This window comes from Haematobia irritans, chromosome 1 (assembly GCF_050003625.1).
Source record: "Haematobia irritans isolate KBUSLIRL chromosome 1, ASM5000362v1, whole genome shotgun sequence".
Lineage (NCBI taxonomy): Eukaryota > Metazoa > Arthropoda > Insecta > Diptera > Muscidae > Haematobia > Haematobia irritans.
This window is the reverse complement of record NC_134397.1, coordinates 48810464-48833578: the sequence shown is the minus strand read 5'-3', so window position 1 is coordinate 48833578 and position 23115 is coordinate 48810464. Positions and strand designations below refer to the sequence as shown.

Below are 23115 nucleotides of genomic sequence, written 5' to 3'. Positions count from 1 at the left end.
GTTATATGCAAAAAAAAAAGAGATTGCATGGGGCTCTGTAAATTCCATAGCAGTTTGAAAAATATTTTCACGACTTTGAGACTTGAAATAATTCATACACTGAAAATTTCTAAATTTTCTAGCTAACCGGTTCGTAAAATAAACAAATATTGATCATATGTATATCATATATAGCAAATTCAAAGGAGTTTTAATAAAGGATTTAATACCCAATTTGCGTTTTTGAACTCGTAAACCAGAACTCGGATAAAAAAGTTGTCAAAACTAAGCTTTCGATTATTCATGAAACAAGCAATTCTATCGATGGTTACATATCGGATCGTGTATTATAATGGGACTCAAGTAAATGCTGAATAACATAGCACAAAACATAAAATGTTTATTAAAATGGAAATTTGGGAAACATGAATACATTTTAGAAGTCGGGTTACGAAGTCTGTCTATAAGCTCCTATAAGTATTTTGAAAAATACTTCAAAAAATATTGTTTTTGACAATGCTACTTATTTTCAAAACAATATCTACATACTATTACATATCATACCAAAAGTGCATGCAAAAAAAAAACACAAATTTTTAACATAATTGAAGGTCATATATTAAAATGTGTTTAAGTATATTTAGGTGAATTGACTACCAATGTCCACCTAGGAGGACATCTTGCTACATCCATGTTTACATAATTGTGCTTCCAAAATTTGTGGCTTTGACTCTATAGCACTAGAATACACTAGTTCTGAAGAAGAAATAATTTTGCAATGGCTACTTTTAATTCGGTGGTGAAAGGATTAAATTGGACATTAAAAAAATACTTTAATATAAAAATAATTTATTTCATTAGCAAATTTCAATTAATTTTTTAATTGAATTTTTATACCCACCACCGTAGAATGGTGACGGGGGTATAATAAGTTTGACATTCCGTTTGGAACACATCGAAATATCGATTTCCGACTATATAAAGTATATATATTCTTGATCAGGGAGAAATTCTAAGACGATATAACGATGTCCGTCTGTCCGTCTTTCTGTCTGTCTGTTGTAATCACGCTACAGCCTTCAATAATGAAGCAATCGTGCTGAAATTTTGCAAAAACTCGTCTTTTGTCTGCAGGCAGGTCAAGTTCGAAGATGGGCTATGTCGGTCCAGGTTTTGATATAGTCTCCATATAAACCGACCTCCCGATTTGGGGTCTTGGGCTTATAGAAATCGTAGTTTTCATCCAATTTGCCTGAAATTTGAAATCTAGAGGTATTTGATGACCATAAAGAGGTGTGCCAAAAATGGTGAGTATCGGTCCATGTTTTGGTATAGTCCCCATATAGACCGATCTCCCGATTTTACTTCTTGGGCTTATAGAAACCGCAGTTTTTATTCAATTTACCTGAAATTGTAAATCTAGAGGTATTGTAGGACCACAAATATTTGTGCCAAAAATTGTGAGTATCGGTCCATGTTTTGCTATGGTCCCCATATAAAACGACCTCCCGGTTTGGGGTCTTGGGCTTATAGAAACCTTAGTTTTTATCCAATTTGTCTGAAATTGGAAAACTAGAGGTATTTTAGGACCATAAAGAGGTGTGCCGAAAATGGTGAGTATCGGTCCATATTTTGGTATAGCCCCTATATAGACCGATTTCCCGATGTTACTTCTTGGGCTTCTAGAATCCGAAGTTTTTATCCTATTTGCCTGAAATTGGAAATCTAGAGGTATTTTCAGCCCCCATAAGAACGATCTCCCGATTTAACTCCTTGGGTTTCTAGAAACCGTAGTTTTTATCTGATTTGCCTGAAATTGTAAATATTCTGGTATTTTAGGCTCACAAAAACGTGTATCGGATTAAGTTTTTATCGGTCCATTTGGTAATGCCTCCATATAGACCGACTTCACTTCTTGAGGGTGTAGAAGACGCACTGATCATGAAAATTGCTTGAAACTCAATGTAAAATTTCCAGATTTTACTCCTATAGATTTAAGATTTTCAAATCAAGACGTTATTTTATAATTTTCTTGCACACTTACAAGAGATGTTAATGATTCTTCTAAAACTCAAACAAAAATGGTTCTTATAAATCCAGAATCTGATATAGGCCTCATAGGTGAAATCTTTAAATTTAACTTCGGGAAGTGTCCTCAAGTCCTCAAGCCCTCCTGAAATTTCAATGGAAACCCTAATATTTGGTTCATGGTGGGGGGTATTTAAGATTCGGCCCGGGCGAACTTAGTGCTGTATATACTTGTTTTTCAATTAAAAATTTAATTGAGTTAATTGCAAAACTCAATTAATTTTAATTAAAAAAGTAACTAATTTCAATTACTTTCTTAACTGACTTACCCCCATTTTCATGAAGCTCCGTTAGTGCTCCGTTAACTAACGAACTTTTAAACCATATTATGGACATAGCTGTCGTCTTGCCTATATATTCCATATCCCAGTTAGGAACTTAACTGCCGAAAATTTTTCAGTTAAAATTAACCGGAGAGAAGATATTTGCAATTTACTTTCTGTTAACTGGGAGTTAAAGCTTAACAGAGCTACATGAAATTGGCCGTAAGTGTTTTTAGTTTTATAAAAAAAAATGATTGTTTGAAATAAATTTAAGTTCAAAATTAAACATTTTTCCATCGCTTTTTTTAAGTGACTTTTTTTAGTTAAGTACTTCTTTATTGAATACAATAGTTATCTTCAGTTATACAATTGTTTAGGAACATTTATACATAATATTCAATTTAAGAAGATTTGTTATATATTTGCGACTATGTAAACAAAACAACTACGTCAGTCGCATAGCGTATTAATATTGTAATTCATTTTTTTTTAAATGATATTCATTAATCAAAAATTGCCGATATTTACAGCAGATTTGTAGGTAGTTTACTAGTTTATCCCAGTCTCCTTCGCCATCTCCATCAAGTATTTTTATAATTTCCTCCATGTACACCGTGGGTTTCCCAAATATGACAGATCTATATTCTCTGAGGACAGGACATATTCCCAAGAAATGTTGAAGAGTCTCAATCTCACGCATATTGCATAGCTTACATATTCTGTTCTGTTCGCTAGTATCAAATTGGTTATATCCAAGAGGAATCATTCCACTTCGAGCTTCATATGAATACTTTTCATTTAAATAAATGTGAGCCTTGCTTGAGCTCAAATATTTATATAACCTTAAACTTTGACTATCCTGTTTTCGGTTCAGTCTTTCTTCATTCTTCTGCTGTTTTATGCTACTTATTAAATTTTGTGCGAATAATTTCCAGTCCGATAAAGAGGATACATTTGGCCATGGCAGATTAAAGGTTTGTGACAGTGTTTTTAATTCTTTTGCCCAGAAACAAGCTTGATGGAATACTATCTCAGAAAGTCTATTTGGGAGTCTTTTTTGTGAGTAATGGAACAGGGTATCTTCTATATATTTCAAATGAAGTCCCAGTGTATAAATTTGGGTGTCCTCCACTTCCGTTTCAAGCATTAATATATAATTTGGGGTATGACTTGGTAAAGTGGTTAAGTGACTTAGTCTTCCGAGTTTGATTAAAAAGTTAATTGTATCAATAAATTTTTTAATTAAACATTTTAAAATTTTCAACCATTGACTTTATTAAATTAATGTTTCTATCTTGATTAAAAAGTTGATTGTATCAATTAATTTATTAATTGACATTTTCAACTTTCAAAAAATATCACCAAAATATTTTTAATTGGAAATATTTTGGTGTTATTTTTTTCTGTGAAATGTGGAAAATTCGACTATTTGAAAATTTTGAAAACACGCCTTGCGTGGTACGCAACTTTTTGGAACTGTATGTATTGTATTTTTTCCTCGTAGATTTTTGCTTATAACATTTTGCTTATAACACCTGCATTTGCTTTCATAAATTGCCAATACTAATGAATTTTGTATCCAATCGAGTTTTAATATTGACTAAAATTTTTCTTGGATTATAATGTTATGTAGACATAACATTTGTTTTAAAATTGATTTTAAATGGGATACAGACATAATGTGGATATGAGATTATAAAATTATCCAGCAAATCAAAAAATTTAAAATATCAAATTTTTTTACTCAAATTTTAAAATATGGCAAAAAGTCGAATTGTCCAAATTAAAAAAAGTCGAAATATCGAAAAATCAACTTTTTCAAATTTGGTAAAAATTGAAAAGTGGAAAAGCCGGTTTTGATGCTCTATATTATATGAAGATCACACAATAGAAAAAATTTAATTGTGGTAAACTTCTCTTTTCTACTCTTCCCACCACCTTTTTATAGTCGAATCCGAAGGGCTGTAAAGAGGGAGTACCTTTGAAATACTTAGAAATGTCACCAGCTTCACTGAGAGGCGTTAATCCACCGCTGAAAAACTATTTGCTGTTTGGTGGAAAAATAAATTCATATTGCTACTCAACAAAAAATTTTAAGGATTTTTCTTCTTTTACTTAATGGTTTTAAGTAACCTTTGAAAAATATCAAGGCATACTAGGTTTCATCAGATATACGAGATCTTATCTTATTGCAGATGAAATACATCTCTCACAGTCGACACTGGTCTAAGTGTCATTTATACTGAAGGAAAACACCAATTTATTAATAAAAAGCCACAAATATAACAAACATGGAAAATTTTTTCGGGATACCGAAAAATCTGGGGATTTGAGATAAATCCCGTCCCGCAAATCCCGGGATTCATCCCGAATGACAGTCCTAATATCGACCATTATAAAATTGTAAATATGACAGATATTTAGAAGCAATTGTTTGAACGCAACTTTCAGAATTTTTATATAAATATTCGATTTTAGTCCACATCAAAAATCGTTTCAATTTTCAAAAACATTGAATGCGATCAGCAAGTATTTTGTTAGGTTTTTTTGTGTTATGATAGACCCTTATTCGGGTTTTGGTTATTTTCAGAGGACCTAATTAATCTTTTACTGCAATCTAGTATCAAAAATGACGTACAATGTTTACCATTTCAGTCGACAGTGACTACTTCCCATTTTTTGCAGTTTAAGCAGATTTCTAATAACAAACTTATTTGGGTGTGTTAAACTTGCATATACAAATAATAAAATATTTTTCGGTATTTTATACATAAAAGTATATTTTTACTACCAACGAATCATCTTTAACAAATGGATTTAGAGCACTATTTGGAATTAGGAATCCAGAATCATGATTATCAAACTCTTGTGAAACAAGATCCTTGCCACCACGCTGAGCATTCTGAAAATGTGGGATACATATAAAAAGGGAATTCATTAAATTATTTCGAAATATGTATATGCATGTACCTGATCAATGACGGACATCTTGTATTTTAAATGACCATTTTGAATTTCCTTAAATAGCCCAGCTGTATCCAAGATAACACTATTTCCTGATGATGTATGTAAGGAGGCGGACATATCTACCAGTTGAAGGAAAAGAAAATCTCTATGCATATGCTGAAAAGAGGCTTTAACCCGAAGCATTTTATCTGAAAGTTAAATTCATACGAGTTAAAAATAGTCTTTGGTGTGTTATTTCTGGTGCAAAGTTTAAACCTTTTATTGAAAATGTGGGGCTAATTTGCGTGGATATGCCAGTGCTGTTTTCCAATTTCTTTGTAAAATTTTCAATTTTCCAAAAATATGTAAATATTTTCTGGTCTTTTTCGTTAGACATAGTACTGTTGTTGGTCACAATTTCTTTTGAACGATGTGATGGCAGTGGTGGTGATGGTGATTTTGTATGAATTTTTGACTTCAGTTTTGGGCTATTATTATGACCAATGTCATTATTACTATTCGGTATTGGCTGTAGTAATACAATCGATTTGCTTGGTACACCGGTATTTGTAGTATTACATGCTGATATACTTGAAATCATGGATTTTATCATTTCTAATTCCTTTGCCAACCTACTTTCCATATTTTCCAATTCTTTTATGAATTTACTCTCTAAATTATTGAAAGAATTATGCATTTCTTTTGTACCACAAACACCTTTTAAAGCTTTTGTTGTCACTGCTTCTGCACTTGCCCTCACATCGCCTGCTGTCACCGTACATACCGCTTTTTGAACTTCACTGGGATTTGAAAAGTCTCCACCATCTTCTAATGGGGTGCGAGTGATACTGGTTTCGTTCAATGATTCTGGAATAGATTAGCTCATTAGTGCTACCCTTTTGCCAGAGGTCATTGTCTAGATATTCACCAACCATATAGAGATCCATTTCTTGTTGTATTTTCCAAAAACTCTAATTCCTTTTGTATCGGCCTTGTATCGATCAAAGGAAATATGAACCAAACCAAAGCGATTATAATAACGGCTTTTCTTACTCCCATATTATTTACACTTGCCTACTAGTACCGCAACAAAATTGTATCATCCAAGAAGAGATACATTATTCCGCTCCACACGGTAAGAAAGATTCGCATTCACTAAATCATTTTATTTCCTCCCCATGTGGTCCTCTCATTTTCTCTCGAGTAATGTTTTACTTTAAAAAATATATACGACATATCTGCTGTTTATAAAATTTATTATCAAATAAGTCAAAAAAGCAATGTTGTCGTGTGTTAACGATTAAAAATAGACCCAAATGTCGTCCTTACTTTAATTATGTGTCATTTTTTGGCTATGTAGTTTTGATATGTCCATAATAACAGAAGACATATAGTAGTGTTTTATATTTATCACTACCCCCCACCTATAGGCAAACAATCTCCTTCAAAGTAAAAAGCATGTTGTTGGCGCCTCCAAATTCTGATGTCTTTTTTTTTAATGAGGATCATATACAAATATCAAATGTGTGTGTTGTTATTAGTATTTAGCGGAGATGATATTTAGTCGCGTGCTATGAGCACATTCTTATCCATGGCTAATTTAATAATAGCATATTATTGATGTTTTATTTGCCTATATTTATGAAATTCCTCTTTAAGAGCCACCTGTAGATTGTTGTCTGTTCTACATTTATTCATATGCAGGGAAATTAATAGCGTATATTGCAATTTTATTCATAATACATAATAAAGTTAATTTTAAAGATCATGAATAGAATACGAATATAATTTATCTTGGACGTTTACTAGAATTTTTATATTGACCAACAAAATCGTCTTTTAAAAATCGATATCCTACTTTATGGACAGGAAAATTAAAAAAAATGCTTATCCCACCAACCTATGATTACGGCATATTTTTCGAATTTCATGTTTACTACAACCAGAGAAATTTGTTAGTAGATATAGCAGAACATTCTGCAAAAGCAGCAAAATATCTGTTGGAAAAAGGAGGAAGCAAAAACTAGGGGTTATCGTAATACAATAAAAACATTATATTAGGCATATGCATGCCACTGTACTTTCTCAAACATTTTAAAAAGTACATTTGGCAAGACTGAATCGTATGTACCCTCCACCAAATTCAATCACCTTACTTAGGATGTAGTAACAATTGCCGATGACAATGATTTTTAAAACTTCTTAAGATTGTCTATAAGATGTAAATTTTCCATTTGGAGTTTATGTTGGATAAAAAAAGGCAGATTAAGACATATACTGACATCACGTTTCAAATTTCAACCCTATGAAATATTTCTTCCATGATAAGTCATTCTTATCGGGGCTATATATAATAATTAGCCACAACAATTGACTGTTTTAAAAAATATACTCACATCGTTTCGTTCAAGTTTCAAGCCGATAGCTTCTTTCGTTCTAGAATTAGTGTGATTTCAACAGATGGACGGACGTCCATTTAGCACTCAGAAATAAACTAGGGCCAAGAATATATATACATTATGGTGTTTGAGATGAACATTTCGATACGTTATAAACGGAAGGACAATGTAAGCACAACTCCCACTCTAATGAAAGGTATACAAATTCGACTTTTCACAAATTAAAAAATATGTCGTTTCGATTCTGAGTATACTTTTTCTTATGACTAAAGGTGAGTACTATGTTCGGGTTTTTCACCAAAACACTAAAATAAAAGTACAAAAATATGTATGAAGACGATTATATTTTGATCAAGTCTTACCAATTAATGAAAGGAAAAGATCCAAGGAATTGATTGCAAATAATTTTATATTTCTATATTAATTAATTAAAAAAAGTAACCGTGAAAACAAGCTGGTTTTCAGCTTGAAAACTGAACATAGTACTCAGCTTAAGGTATTAACAACAGACCAACCGTGGTGCAATTGTTAGCATGCCCGCCTTCCATACACAAGGTCGTGGGTTCGATTCCTGCTTCGACCGAACACCAAAAAGTTTTTCAGCGGTGGTTTACCCCACTTCAGTAATGCTGGTGACATTTCTGAGTGTTTCAAAGCTTCTCAAAGTGGTTTCACTGCAATGTGGAACGCCGTTCGGACTCGGCTTTAAAAAGGAGGTCCCTTGTCATTGGACTTAACATGGAATCGGGCAGCACTTAGTGATAAGAGAGAAGTTCACCATTGTGGACTGAACAGTCTAAGTGAGCCTGATACATCGGGCTGCCACCAAACCTAACAACAGACCCCGACGACTGTTGCCTTTTGTGTATTTTAAAATTGCTATCCTTTGTACCAGAGCAGTAAGATAATGTGTAATATAGTTCCACGAAACTAATTAGTGGACACAGCCGAAAAAAGAGCATAGCAACTCCAAAAGAAAAAGCTCTTACTGTTTGCTAATTTAGCAATTAAAATTTTGCGTTTTAAAAACGGCACCGCCACAACTCATTCTCAAAATAAAACAAAAAAGCATTGGTAAAAAAAAAAAACAAAACTATATAATGGAAATATGTTTTCTTAGAGAAATTTCAATTTCAATTTCAATTTTTTCAATTTATTGAGACAATACAATAAGCCAAAACGAGGCCAATAATAGTGTACTGCCATCCACACAAATAAATATTTTTCGTCCTCAATCACGAAATTAATTGGTCCAATTAAATTTTAATTGATATGTCTTCAATCACAGAAATAAAAGTCAATTAAAAATTAATTGATCCAATTAAAAATTAATTGATACAACTAATTTTTGTTTGAACATTTTTTTAAACACAATTAAAATTTTAATTGGAAAATTTTTCGTGGTATTTTTTCTGTGTTGGATTTGCTCTGACAAAAAAAAAGAATTTGCTCTCACGAAAAAGAAAATAAAATGTTTGCACCTATAGCTTTAAAAATTAGAAAAAGTAACTGCAGGTACCGTGGATTGTTTTCTTTTTTTACAAAATTCGAGTATCTTACAAAAAAAAACTAAAAATTACTTATATTTCATAAATATTTTAAAAATTCAGAAAGTAGAGGTTTCTGTAAATTGTTAGCGTGGCAAATTTACCACTTTTTCTAAGTGGTGATAATTTTGTGCCACTAATAATCATAACTTTAACATTCTGGTGTCACCTTTTTCTCATGTTTTGCCACTTTTTATTTAATTTCCCCTATATTGTAATATATTTTGGTACATTTTAATCCTAAATCCATTTAAGATTACGAATGTAATTGGTGCCTTAACAAATAATCTCGCTACCAATAGTATACTAGTGATCACTATTTCCAAGCGGACACATGTACCTCCTAAAACTATGCAACGATAATTATCTAAAACGTATACTCCTAAACAAATTAAGTGCTAATTTTCAATTATATCGAGATATAATTTAAATTTAATTTGAAACAAGTTCTTCAGATTTGATCCCTAAAATATAGATTTGTTCTTAAAATTTTTGATATTTATCTCTACATGATGACGTTTTTAATAATCTAGCCAATATATCGAATTCCAAGATTTTTATACATCACCTCAAAAGAACTTCTTGTGAACTAAAATATAAGAAGAGCATTTTTGGATGTACATTAAAAGTAATGACTAAGGGGGGCCTTTCACATTTTTTCAATTTAATTCATATACCTTAAACTTACCCAGCAAAAACTCTCATTACCCGGTAATCTTGTAGGTAAGCCTGTTTAAAAATGAATAACCACTTATTAATTGGCATCGCTCCGGATTACATTTATATACGCATGTCCTACGAGGAAAGTACTTCTCCCCAGGCATACTTTCGGCAATGAAATAAGTAGTGTTTTTAAAGCATATAATCACCTAATACGTAATCACTTATTCGTAGATACACCAAAGCTTGCAAAATAGCCACTTATTCAGGCAACCAAATCTCGAAAATATTAAGGATTTTAAGCCCCTTTTTTTATAAGGCAAATGGCATTTGAAATCTAGTTTAAGTGCATTTTGGAAGTGTAATATGAATGAGGTATAAGAAAACATTTATTTAAAACATAATATGATAACGTCATTTATTTAAAACACAATTATTATGAATTATTTGTGATAAAAATTTCTTAACGGAAAAATCATCAGCATTAACGTTACATTATTACATATTCTTTTTGATTTTTTAAGTAAATGCTCAATTATGTGAATAATTATATCTAATGGTACCGTCATTTATTCCATTTTATTAAGTCATTAACAACCAAATAACAATTCAAAATAACAATTCAAAAATTACCGAGAAGTATTTTTTTTTTTTTTTGTCATTACAAGTTAGTCATTATAACTCACCGCAATGTACTGCAACGTGTAATAACAGCTTTACTCCTGGTAATGCCAATTGCAATGATATGTGGTTACCTAGTTTTTGCTGGGTTATATTCTTTTGAACAAAAGCAATTCTTGCAGTGTATCTGTTTTTGGCAGGAAATCATTCACTGTGAATACCTCAACAACAAATGTCAATGGCTAGGAATAGAACAACAATTAACTAAAATAAATAAAAATCCTACAGGATGAGCGTCCATAAAAACAAAACATGTCGAACTTGTTTAAAAACCAATGTAAATTTAAAATTGTTAAGCACAAAGCCCAAATTATTGAAAGCTGGCAAAACGTATGTGGAACTATTGAAATTTATAGCCAATGTTGAGGTAAGAATTTCGAATTGTATCGTAATATTGCATCTATAAGATACATTCGTATTACTTCCAACAGATTGAAGCGGACGATGGCAAAGGCAATAATAAATCACCATCACAGGGCATATGTTGCACCTGTTGTAAAAAGATACGAGACTCATATACTTTCATTAAACAAGTTCGTAAATGCAATAAAGAGTTCTTAAAGTTTACACAGAGACCAGAAGAAGATGATCCATACGAAAAACCTTTGAAAGAGGGGGATGTGGCAAGCGGTAAAATTGAAAAGCCCTATATTAAAGAGGAAGACGAAAAAGTGGAAGACATAATAGAGGGTATATCGTATCCGCTCTCAAAAGAAGAGAAGGTGGACCAAAATTCCCATTGCTCAAGTTCAAGTGATGATTTTAGCAAACAATTTCCAGCACCGGCCGACACCAGTGACTCAGACACTCAAGAAACTCAGGCGTATAAAAATGTGGCTGCGGCAGAAGTTGACGTTTCCATAAAATCTGAATCAGAAAATGAAGACGATGCTCAAGAATTGTAAGTTATAACTTATACTATTCAATCGCCTTGATATTCATTTTTCTCTACATAGTCTTCCCGACAATGCTTTGAATGAACCAGCATTTGTGGACGAACAAATTAGTGGGGATAATGAACAATGTAAAAAACCCGAAGAAAACAGTTCTTACGATCCCTTAGATAGCAATGAGGAGGCAGCAATCGACAATGACGAGGAGGAAGAAGAACCCGAACCACCTGAACCCATTGACGATAAATTACTTCCGGTGCGTTGTGACGAATGCGAGCGCGTTTTCCCCAATTCCATACAATTGAATCGCCATAAAAAAGACACGCATATACCGGATGAATTGAAAATACAATGTCCCAATTGTCCAGTTAAGTTCAGTCGTCGTTACAATATGTATGCCCATATGAGAACATTCCACAAAGATGAAACTGTTAGAGAACACCAAATACAGCCTAGGAATTTAACAAAAACAGATGTTTGTGACCAGTGCAATCGAGCCTACAGCGATAAATACAAACTAATGGCCCACATTAAGAATAAACACGGCCCAAATAGTAAACCTAAAAAGGAAAAACAACCACCGAAACGTTATCTGTGTACACTGTGCGGTCTAACATGTAGCAGTCAATCCAACCTGGATATCCACTATAGACGCCACACTGGTGAAAAACCTTTTAAATGTGACTTTTGTGGTCGAGCTTATGCGAGATTATACGATGTGCAAGTACATCGCCGTGTACACACAGGCGAGACTCCATTCAAATGCACCATATGCGAAAAGGCTTTCAAAAGATCGAACAAATTGAAAATTCATATGCGTATTCATACCAATGAAAGGCCCTATAAATGTACGCAATGTGAAAAGGCCTTCAAGCAAAGTAAGGATCTGAATATTCATAAAAGAACCCATACGGGCGAACGACCATATAAATGCAACGTGTGTAATAGTACTTTTACCCAAAGTAATTCATTAAGACTGCATCAGACAAAAACGAAACATCATGAAGTTATACAAAATCCGGAGACAGAATTTACTGATATTGCTAATAATGCTACATAAACTATTTTCGATATACATATAGCACAGTTTCCGTTTTTTTGTTTCTAGTTATAGCTGCCTTTAAAAATGTACGAAAATTATTAAGACTTGCTTTTATTTACTTTTTTTTAATTCATATCTTTTAACTTTATAGGTTTGTATAGAGTTAGTAACTATAAAATTATTGCCTCTCCCGACTAGAAATATACGATATGTCTTAAATTATTTTGTAAAAATTGTAAGCTCAAATATTTTTCAGTTGGCTCAAAACGTAACCTGAATTCGCACACTCGTCTACTGTTATATATTTATAATTCAGCAAAACAGCAATTTTTGCATTTTATATCAAATGTGATAGAATGATCTACAGTACGAATTAATAGTATGCTCTAAATTGATCAGAAAATATTCTCGGTTGCTTTTTAAGGCAAAAAACACATAAAATCAATCAATAAAAATATACAAAGAAATTTGTTAGTAGTAACATCATGGAAAGTCTGCTAAAACAGCAAAATGTGTGCTGAAAAAGTGGAAGCTGTAACCAGTGTTGCCAATATTTTTCTGGCTCATGTCCTCAATTTGGGGACGAAACCAAAAGTCCCTAATATATTAAAATTCCTCACAAAAATCCCCCATAAATTATTAACAAGTTTTTATGAAAAAATAATAATAAAAATAACAAGTATATACGGGCGTAAGTTCGGCCAGGCCGAATCTTATGTACCCTCCACCAGAGAACGGCTGCGATCTACCGCAACCGACCAGTGTATTTAGTAAACACCAATATTTGCAATCTTAAAACACCAATTGGTAAAAAATTCAACAACCAATATCCAATGCAACCGACGACTGTCGGTGTTTGTAAGTATGAGTGTTGGTCTCTCAAAAAAAAAACCGTAGTAAAGCAATCACACAAATTGGTTATCCATATCTTAGCAGTTTGGTAATCTCTTATTTGGTACTCCCTCAATTCTCTTGAGCTAATGCCAACTGCTGGTAATTGTTGTGCCACACTCGTTTTTTGTTTACCGAGCGTTGTTACGATGTCGATTGGTTTAAGTTCTTCCAAAGGCACAACTTTAAAAGCACTTCCAGGAGATGCACTCCCATTGATGTTCTTTATTTTAACTACCCAGGAAGTTCTTTTAATTCAATTTTTTATAACTTGATTTGTTCATACTTTTAATGGGTAATTTTAACTTTTTTTGTTTCAAATAGGTTAAAAACAGAGTAAGAATTTTTAAAATGGTACTAATCATTTAAACTTTGACAAAAATGCTAAATTCAATCTGAAAAAATTGTTAATTTTTGAAAATATTTGAGGTCAAGCGTTAGAATCCATTTAAAATTATAAAAAAAACTAAAAAAAAAATATTTATTTGACAAAATATAACAAAATTTTTTAATTTACATCCAAAACACTGAATTCGGATGAATGAATTCGGTTAGTCCATAGGTTTATATGGGGGCTTTGTTAATATGGGGGCTATATATGATTATGGACCGATATGGACAATTTTTGCATGTTAGAGACCACATACTAACACCACGTACTAAATTTCTTATTGATGTTTTATTTGCCTATATTTATGAAATTCCTCTTTAAGAGCCACCTGTAGATTGTTGTGTGTTATACATTTATTCATATGCAGGGAAATTAATAGCGTCTATTGCAATTTTACTCATAATACATAATGAAGTTAATTTTGATGATCATGATAGAAAACGAATATAATTTATCTTGGACGTTTACTAGAATTTTTATATTGACCAACAACTTTGTGTTTTTTGTAGTCGAAATCTATAAATCGTCTTCTAAAAATCGATATCCTACTTTATGGATAGGAAAATTTAAAAAAATGCTTATCCCACCAACCTATGATTACGGCATATTTTTCGAATTTCATGTTTACTAAAACCAGAGAAATTTGTTAGTAGATATAGCAGAACATTCTGCAAAAGCAGCAAACTATCTGTTGGAAAAAGGAGGAAGCAAAAACTAGGGGTTATCGTAATACGATTAAAAAAACTTATATTAGGCATATGACACTGTACTTTCTCAAAAATTTTAAAAAAGTACCTTTGGCAAGACCGAATCTTATGTACCCTCCACCGTAGATTAGATAGATTAATTTTTTTTACAGAATTCGAGTATATTACAAAAAAAACTAAAAATTACTTATAATTCATAAAAATTTAAAAAATTCAGAAAGTAACGGTTTCTGTAAATTGTTAGCGTGGCAAATTTACCACTTTTTCTAAGTGGTGATAATTTTGTGCCACTAATAACCATAACTTTAACATTTAATTTCCCCTATATTGTACTATATTTGGTAAATTTTAATCCTAAATTCATTTAAGATTTCGAATGTAATTGGTGCCTTAACAAATAATCACGCTACCAATACTATACTAGTGATCACTATTTCCAAGCGGACACATGTACATCCTAAAACTATGCAACGATAATTATCTAAAACGTATACTCTCCCTAAACAAGTTAAGTGGTAATTTTCAATTATATCGAGATATAACTTAAATTTAATTTGAAAAAAGTTCTTCAGATTTGATCCCTAAAATATAGATTTGTTCTTAAAATTTTGACTTTTATCTCTACATGATGACGTTTTTAATAATCTAGCAAATATATCGAATTCCAAGTCTGCCGAGAATTATATTGGTACATTTTTTCAAAATATTTATTGGAAATATTCACAATTTCATTTGTCCTTACTATAATTTATACACAGTAAATTTCAGAATATTTAAATTTATTGTGAAAACTGCGTACAACAACGATTTTTATACATCAACTCAAAAGAACTTCTTGTGAACTAAAATATAAGAAGAGCATTTTTGGATGTACATTAAAAGTAATGACTAAGGGAGACCTTTCACATTTTTTCTGGGTAATTCATATTCCTTAAACTTATATTCTTTTGAACAAAAGCAATTCTTGCAGTGTATCTGTTTTTGGCAGGAAATCATTCACTGTGAATACCTCAACAACAAATGTCAATGGCTAGGAATAGAACTAGTGTTGTAAATTTTGATTACTTTTGACTACTCGTTACTTTTGAATTGAGTATTCGTTACTACTTGTTACTTTTATAAAAAAAAATTAAAAAGACATTGTGGGTATTTTTAATATTTTGTTCTTTCTAAATTTAAAAACAGTATAGAAAAGCGGATTACATTCTCCAGTTTTATTCTGGTGTTATATAAATGTGCTGTTGTAGATATATAGGTCTCGTTAGAAAAACATTTCCACAAATGATTCAACATTTTAGAGCCAACTTTGTATTCACTATTCGGTATTTTTTTCGTCAGGGTATATCTAGATGGCATTGTGTATTACTGATGTTTGCAATTTACAAACTTATTAAATCCATCATTTTCTACCATTGACAGTGGATGCAAATATTTAGTTATCATTTGTATCGTGAGATCCAATGTTTAAAATTTCCGACGGTTTTTGAATAAAACAAACAATTGAATTGGACCATATACATTATAATACATAGATGAGCCATGGGTGTCAAACTATGTTTGACAGTTCTGAAGATTAAGAATAAACGAGAAAAATAAGAGCACACTTACAATCTCTTTCGTTTTCCTTTTTGTAGTTTGCCAATTTTACATAAAAATAGAACGTTTATAATGCAACAGAGGATTTATAAATAAATAAATGAATATACTGTTACGTTTTTATATTTAGGCGTTTTTAATTACCCGACAATTAAAACACAGTTCCTCCAAATAACGACAATCTACAATTTATTTACTATGACTTCACACTTTACAATTCGTTCACACTGAAGTTATTCGTTTGACGCTTTAATTAAGACTGACTCGTTAGCAGCATGCGAGCACTTTTATATATGACGGTGTGGCAATACGAGAACATTCTGGTAGCACTACAATATTCTGGCAACGCCAGAACATTCTTAGACAATGCTAGAAGGATCTACGATCATTAAGTTATTCGTCTGGTGGCTGCCAAACACATACACACTCACATAGATATATGCTCGCATTACTACAACAACAATGACAATAGACAATGAGATGAAATGAGAATGCAGAATAACAAAGCAAAGGGATTGCTATTCTATGAGAGAGTAAGAACTAACATTTCGGTAAGCAAACAAAAGAACATAAAAGAAATTCAGGAAAATACTAGAAAATGAATAGATGATTCCAACAAGTGATAGCGAAATTTTATCGTTACAATTTGAAATTTTAAATTAACGGAAACTAATTTAAATAAACTTATATCTATAATTATCAAATTCGTAACACTGCCTCCCGCTTAAGCCTGTTCGTCCCGAACAGGCACAGAACCTGTTCCGTAAGGAGCCAATCGTTCCAGATGTACAACTTTCATCTTCGATCTAGGGCTGTCGTCCTTCTGAATCCGGTATACAACATCATTAATCTTCTTGATGACTTTGTATGGGCCTTCCCACTGTGTTTGCAGTTTAGGACACAATCCTTTCTTTCGTTGCGGGTTAAATAGCAGAACCAATTCTTCTTCTTGGAAGCCCTCAGTATTTACAGCACGATCGTATCTCGCCTTCATTCTGTTGCTGACCATTTTTATTTTGTTGCGCACTGATTCGTGAACTTCACCGAAAGTGTTTGGGATGTCGTTTCTGTTTTCTTCCATGGCGAGCTCATTAGGTTTAGCGCCGAATATCAGATCTCCAGGCAACTTCAACTCAGTTCCGAATAGAACATTGGCCGGTGTTCGAGAGGTGGAATCATGAATGGCAGATCTATACGACAGCAAAAACTTTGGTATATGCTCGTCCCAGTCCCTCTGGCCGTTGTCCACCACTTTTCGAAGATGTTCCTCCAGGGTGCGATTAAACCTTTCTACCATGCCGTCGGATTGTGGATGTAATGGCGTAGTCCTCGTTTTCTTGATACCAAGGGATTCACACATCTCTTTGAATATGGCCGATTCAAAATTTCTTCCCTGGTCTGAGTGAATCTCGGACGGCACACCGTAGCGACATATCCAGTTTTTGTTGACCACATCCACAATCGTTTTTGCCTCTTGGTTTGGAATTGCATACACCTCCGGCCATTTGCTGAAGTAATCCATGACCACAAGGACATAACGGTTTCCAGAATCACTTACTGGGAAAGGGCCTGCCACGTCCATTGCTATTCTTTCAAACGGGGCTCCTGGTCTATATTCTTGCATAGGACCTCGACTTTTCCTTGTTGGACCTTTCGCCTTCATGCACTTCTCGCAATTGGCTACCCATTCAGCAATTGATTTCTGGCATCCAACCCAGTAGAATCGTTGCTTCACTTTCTCGGCGGTTTTGGTTATTCCCAGATGACCTCCACTGGGACCATTATGGAACTCCGCCAAAACGTCTCTTATTTTGGAATCTGGAACGATGATCAAATTTCGGCTGCTCTTGCCATCTTCGCTTTCCCATTTACGTTGCAGGGATCCATTGACTAGAACTAAACTATCCCATTGAGCCCAGTATGATTTCATAAGTGGACTTTCGGCTGCTATGTCTTTCTTACTGGGCTTCTTGTTCTCTTCCTTTGCCGAAATAATTTTGTTCAAAATGGGATCTTTACGCTGTTCTGTTGGCCAGTCCACTCCAGATTCGATGTGTAACAGCCGAATATCAACAATCTCCTCCTTATGTTCAGCTTTCGAGCAGTGCTTGCATTCTATACTGCAAGGTCGACGTGACAAAGCGTCAGCGTTACCGTGTTTTCCACCTTTTCTATGCTCGATACTGAAATCATAGCTTTGGAGCCTCTCGATCCAACGTGCCAGTTGAGCTTCCGGATTCTTGAATTGGAGCAACCATCGTAGAGCTGTGTGATCAGTCCTGAGCAAGAAGTGTTGTCCATACAAATATTTATGATAATGTTTTACGCCCTCTATGACGGCTAGCAGCTCTCGTCGCGTTACACAGTAGTTCTTTTCGGGCTTGGACAACGTTCGGCTGAAATATCCGATGACCTTCTCCTTGCCGTCTATCTGTTGGGATAGCACACCTCCAATACCATGCGCGCTAGCATCTGTATCCAAAACAAATTTTTCGCCCGGAATAGGATACGCTAGAACAGGAGCTGAACATAGAAGTTCTTTTAAATGTTGGAATGAATCCTCCTGTTCGTCGCTCCACTGGAACTTCTGACCTTTTTGCGTCAATTTATGGAGACTAGCGGCGATGCTGGCGAAGTTTGGGACGAATCGTCGGTAATATGTACATAACCCAAGGAAACTTCTTAATTCGTGGAGATTTCGGGGTCGTGGCCAATCTCTGACAGCTTGGATTTTGTCTTCATCGGTGGATATGCCCTCTGCAGTCACATGATGACCCAGGTATTTAACTTCCCGCTGGAAAAGGGAGCATTTCTTTGCGTTAAGGCGTAGACCAGCGGCTGACAATTGCTGGATAACGTCTTTCAAGTTCTTAAGGTGCTCGTCAAATGTTTTGCCCATCACTATGATGTCGTCCAAGTATATCAAGCACGACTTCCAGTGCAACCCCTTCAGTACACGCTCCATCAATCTTTCGAAGGTAGCCGGAGCGTTGCAGAGCCCGAACGGCATTACATTGAATTGCCAGAGACCGCCATTAACGCCAAAAGCCGTCTTTTCCTTGTCTTTCTCGGCGATCTCTACTTGCCAATATCCACTCTGCAAATCAAGCGTAGAAAACCATGTTGTTCCGGCTAGTGTGTCCAACGTGTCATCAATGCGTGGAAGCGGATAACTGTCCTTTTTGGTGGCATCATTCAGTTTTCTGTAGTCCACGCAGAATCGGGTACTTCCATCTTTCTTTTTGACCAGCACAACTGGGGAACACCAAGGACTTGATGATGGCTCGATCACTCCACTCTCCGCCATTTCCTTTATGAGCTTTTGAACTTCGCCTCTTTTTGCCAGGGGAACACTTCGTGGTGCCTGTTTTATGGGCCTTTCTTCTGCGGTTTTAATTTCATGTTTCACTACAGATGTTCTTCCTTGATTTCCCTTTTCAGAAGCAAAAGCAGAGGCGTTTTTCCACAACAATTGCTTGGCTTTATTTCTCTCTGACGGCGATAGATGACGTGTCCAAGCCTCGAAATACCCTTCTAAGTGTTTTCTCACTGCTCCATGTGTCTTTGATGAGTTGCCTTCCAAATTGACTATTGCCTCGGCTGGTGTACATTTTCCAATATCAGAAAATTTTACAATTTGCTCATGATTGTCAGACAAGTTCAAGACCCGAACTGGTATTAGTCTCTCTTCGTTCGGTGTTACCAGGGCATTTGCTATCAAGATGTTGTTGCTTTTGTTTTCTGCTGGTTCAACAACCCACAATTGGCCGACTTCACAATCTCCATTCATAGAAACCCATATAATTGCTTCGGCATTCGGTGGTATAGACTCTGACTGGCTCGTTGTCAAACGTCTGACAGGTGTATTCTCGTCGTATCCCACGTTTACCGTTATTTCGGCATCGCACCATGTCATTACACGACGCTTCATATCCAGATTGAGGCCAAAAGCAATCATGAAATCCGCTCCAATTATAACTTCGTCTACTATATCGGCCACAATGAAATCATAAGTAACGGATTTGTTAGCAATAGTTAATTTTACGGCGACCTTTCCATATACGGTTGCGGGTTCCCCTGTAGCCGTGCGTAGCTTGACTCCAATCAGTGGTGTAACTTTTCCTTTTACTAAATCAGATCTAATGATAGATTTTGATGCACCAGTATCCAACGTCAAAGTACGCTTGTCGCCATTAATAACACCCGCAATAGTTAAATTGTTATTTTTCTGTTGAACTATTGCTATGGAGATGGTGGGGCCATCGTCTGTGGGAGCCAGCTCTTGCCCCGCTGAACTAGCTCGATTTAGTTTAAAGGTGACTCACTTGACTGTGGGGTCACCTTCTTATGGCTATTGTTTAATGGAGATGGTGATGTGGACCTTGACCGTTTGCGTCGTGCTTTGCATTCTCGAGCTAGATGTCCCGGCTTATCACAGTTATAGCATTTGATCCGGGATTTATTTGCCTCTTGCTTCATTTCTTGCATTGCCTGCTTCATGGCCTCTTTCATCGACTCAATAACGGACTTTGGTTCGTCACACTCTGTCTCTACTTTACGTACCTTGTGAATTTGAGGCCGCGCTAGCAATCTTGCAGTCTCCTGTGCAAGTGCGAATGTAACTGTTTCAGCGAATGTAGCCTTTTGTGACGCATATGTTGCACATTTTATATCTGGGTCTCGAATTCCATTGACGAAGGTCTCAATCTTGATGCGGTCCACAAGAGGATGACTCTCACCTGGGTATGTCAAAAGCACTAGCCGCTCAACTTCTGTTGCGAAATCTTGTAGGGTTTCGTTCGATTTCTGGATTCTTCCTCTCAATTCCATTCTGAAGATGTCCTGCTTATGCTCTCCGCCATACTTGCGTTGGAGTGCCGCTATTACTTCATTATAGTTATTTCTAGAAGCAGCGGGAATGCTTTGTATCACATCAGCAGCATTGCCCTTTAATGCCAATAGAAGTTCAATTGCTTTATCATCGTCATTCCACAAATTTCTACAAGCAACCATTTCGAATTGGAAATTGAAGACATCAAATGACGTTGAGCCATCGAAAACAGGAGTTTTGATTTTTGAGCCCTCGATGACGCGCACTGGACCACCTTTAATTTCCAGCTCTGACATTTTTTTCTCGATGTGCAGAAACTTCTCATCATGAACCATAATTTTCTCATCCACAGAAAGAACTTTCTTATCCAATTCCACAATTTGATTTTCTATATGGTCCACACGTTTTTCCATGCCTTCAGAAATTTGTTGTAGTTTTTCATTGAGAATTCTAGAATTTTCGTCCATCTTTTTTGAATTTTCGTCGAATTTTTCTTCCAATTTTCTAGAATTCTCATCCATGATTTTTCTAGAATTTTCGTCGAATTTTTCTTCCATTTTTCTAGAATTTGCTTCCATCATTTTGCTCAAAACATTGAGCATTGATGTGTAATCCACAACACTCGAAGCCACAGATGGAGTTTCTACACTGCTTGTATTGGCGAGTATTGATTCATCAATGTCTTCCTTATAATCAAACTCATGCGTCGCAATGTCCATATTACGCCGTTCAAACTCTTCCAGTAGACGCTTTTGAAGCTGGGCCTTATTGCCTGTTGTCGGCAGCTCCAGTTTGCTCAATTCCTTTTTTAAGTCTTCCACTCGAAGCTCATTAAACTTCATTGTAGATTTTTTTTTCGTTATCCCACTTCTGACACCAATTGTTACGTTTTTATATTTAGGCGTTTTTAATTACCCGACAATTAAAACACAGTTCCTCCAAATAACGACAATCTACAATTTATTTACTATGACTTCACACTTTACAATTCGTTCACACTGAAGTTATTCGTTTGACGCTTTAATTAAGACTGACTCGTTAGCAGCATGCGAGCACTTTTATATATGACGGTGTGGCAATACGAGAACATTCTGGTAGCACTACAATATTCTGGCAACGCCAGAACATTCTTAGACAATGCTAGAAGGATCTACGATCATTAAGTTATTCGTCTGGTGGCTGCCAAACACATACACACTCACATAGATATATGCTCGCATTACTACAACAACAATGACAATAGACAATGAGATGAAATGAGAATGCAGAATAACAAAGCAAAGGGATTGCTATTCTATGAGAGAGTAAGAACTAACATTTCGGTAAGCAAACAAAAGAACATAAAAGAAATTCAGGAAAATACTAGAAAATGAATAGATGATTCCAACAAGTGATAGCGAAATTTTATCGTTACAATTTGAAATTTTAAATTAACCGAAACTAATTTAAATAAACTTATATCTATAATTATCAAATTCGTAACAATACTAAAAGTTCATATTTGAACAAAAAATTGTGACCGAAACCGCGAAAATACGAAATTTAATTTTGAGCAGCGTTGCTCTTTACGAACACCACAAAAGCAAATGCGCGAAAAAATCAAAACGAAATGTCAGAAAATTAATTTTTTAACTGACACATTTTTTTAAGAGAATAGTGGATCATCTATTTATTATAATGTCTATGGATTGGACCAGCTGAAGTCAACATTTTCATTCATACTATTCGCATGAGACGTTGTCTCCAATGAACAGTTGGAAGTTTGGTATCCATGTGATTCTTTAAATTAAAGCTCCCACCTACACCGAATTCAAAATTCTGCATATGCAAACGTTTTTGAGAAATCGGATACATTTTTCACTTTCTCCAAAGGTGAAGCCATATATCCTTTTCGTGTCATTTTAACTGATAATACGATTTTATTTATTTATTTATTTCAACTTTATTAATAGCATAGTCTCCTAGAGGCCCCATTCTTTACAAAATATACTTGTTGGCGCCATCTAGTGACATCCTATACTATTTTCCAAAGCTTGAATTAATATTTTCCAACAAGTCAAGAATTTTACTTCCAAACCGACAACTTGCTTGGCGTCAAAAGAAAACAACTGGCATTGGAGATATTGAGTATTCATTTACTAGTAACGAGTACTCAAAAAATTAGTCAGTAACGAGTACTTGTAATCAAATACTCGTTACTT

The 23115-nt window shown here is 34.5% G+C and overlaps 2 protein-coding genes across 2 annotated transcripts in view; one reads left to right on the top strand and one right to left on the bottom strand.

The window, feature by feature from the left end:
* LOC142224821 (uncharacterized) overlaps nt 1–23115 on the top strand; it is a 57501-nt gene that overhangs the window by 32567 nt on the left and 1819 nt on the right. Inside the window, exons 16-18 of the mRNA XM_075294606.1 lie at nt 10781–10930; nt 10995–11464; nt 11520–12515. Coding sequence (XP_075150721.1) covers nt 10781–10930; nt 10995–11464; nt 11520–12515 — 1616 coding nt within the window. The remainder of the gene's footprint in view (nt 1–10780; nt 10931–10994; nt 11465–11519; nt 12516–23115) is intronic.
* LOC142220848 (uncharacterized) lies at nt 5083–6491 on the bottom strand. Its single transcript, XM_075290225.1, has 4 exons — nt 6209–6491; nt 5553–6143; nt 5301–5485; nt 5083–5232 (listed from the first exon to the last, which is right to left on the bottom strand). The coding sequence occupies exons 1-4, from the start codon at nt 6333–6335 to the stop codon at nt 5095–5097; spliced, it is 1041 nt and encodes a 346-aa protein (XP_075146340.1). The 5' UTR covers nt 6336–6491; the 3' UTR covers nt 5083–5094.

Bases quoted from the DNA above. Each gene is read 5' to 3' on its own strand.
- LOC142220848 (XM_075290225.1), bottom strand. From the start codon at position 6,335: ATGGGAGTAAGAAAAGCCGTTATTATAATCGCTTTGGTTTGGTTCATA. The intron at 6,144-6,208 runs GTTGGTGAATAT...AATCTATTCCAG, and splicing joins AAGAAATGGATCTCTATATG to AATCATTGAACGAAACCAGT. The intron at 5,486-5,552 runs GTTTAAACTTTG...TTTAACTTTCAG, and splicing joins CCCCACATTTTCAATAAAAG to ATAAAATGCTTCGGGTTAAA.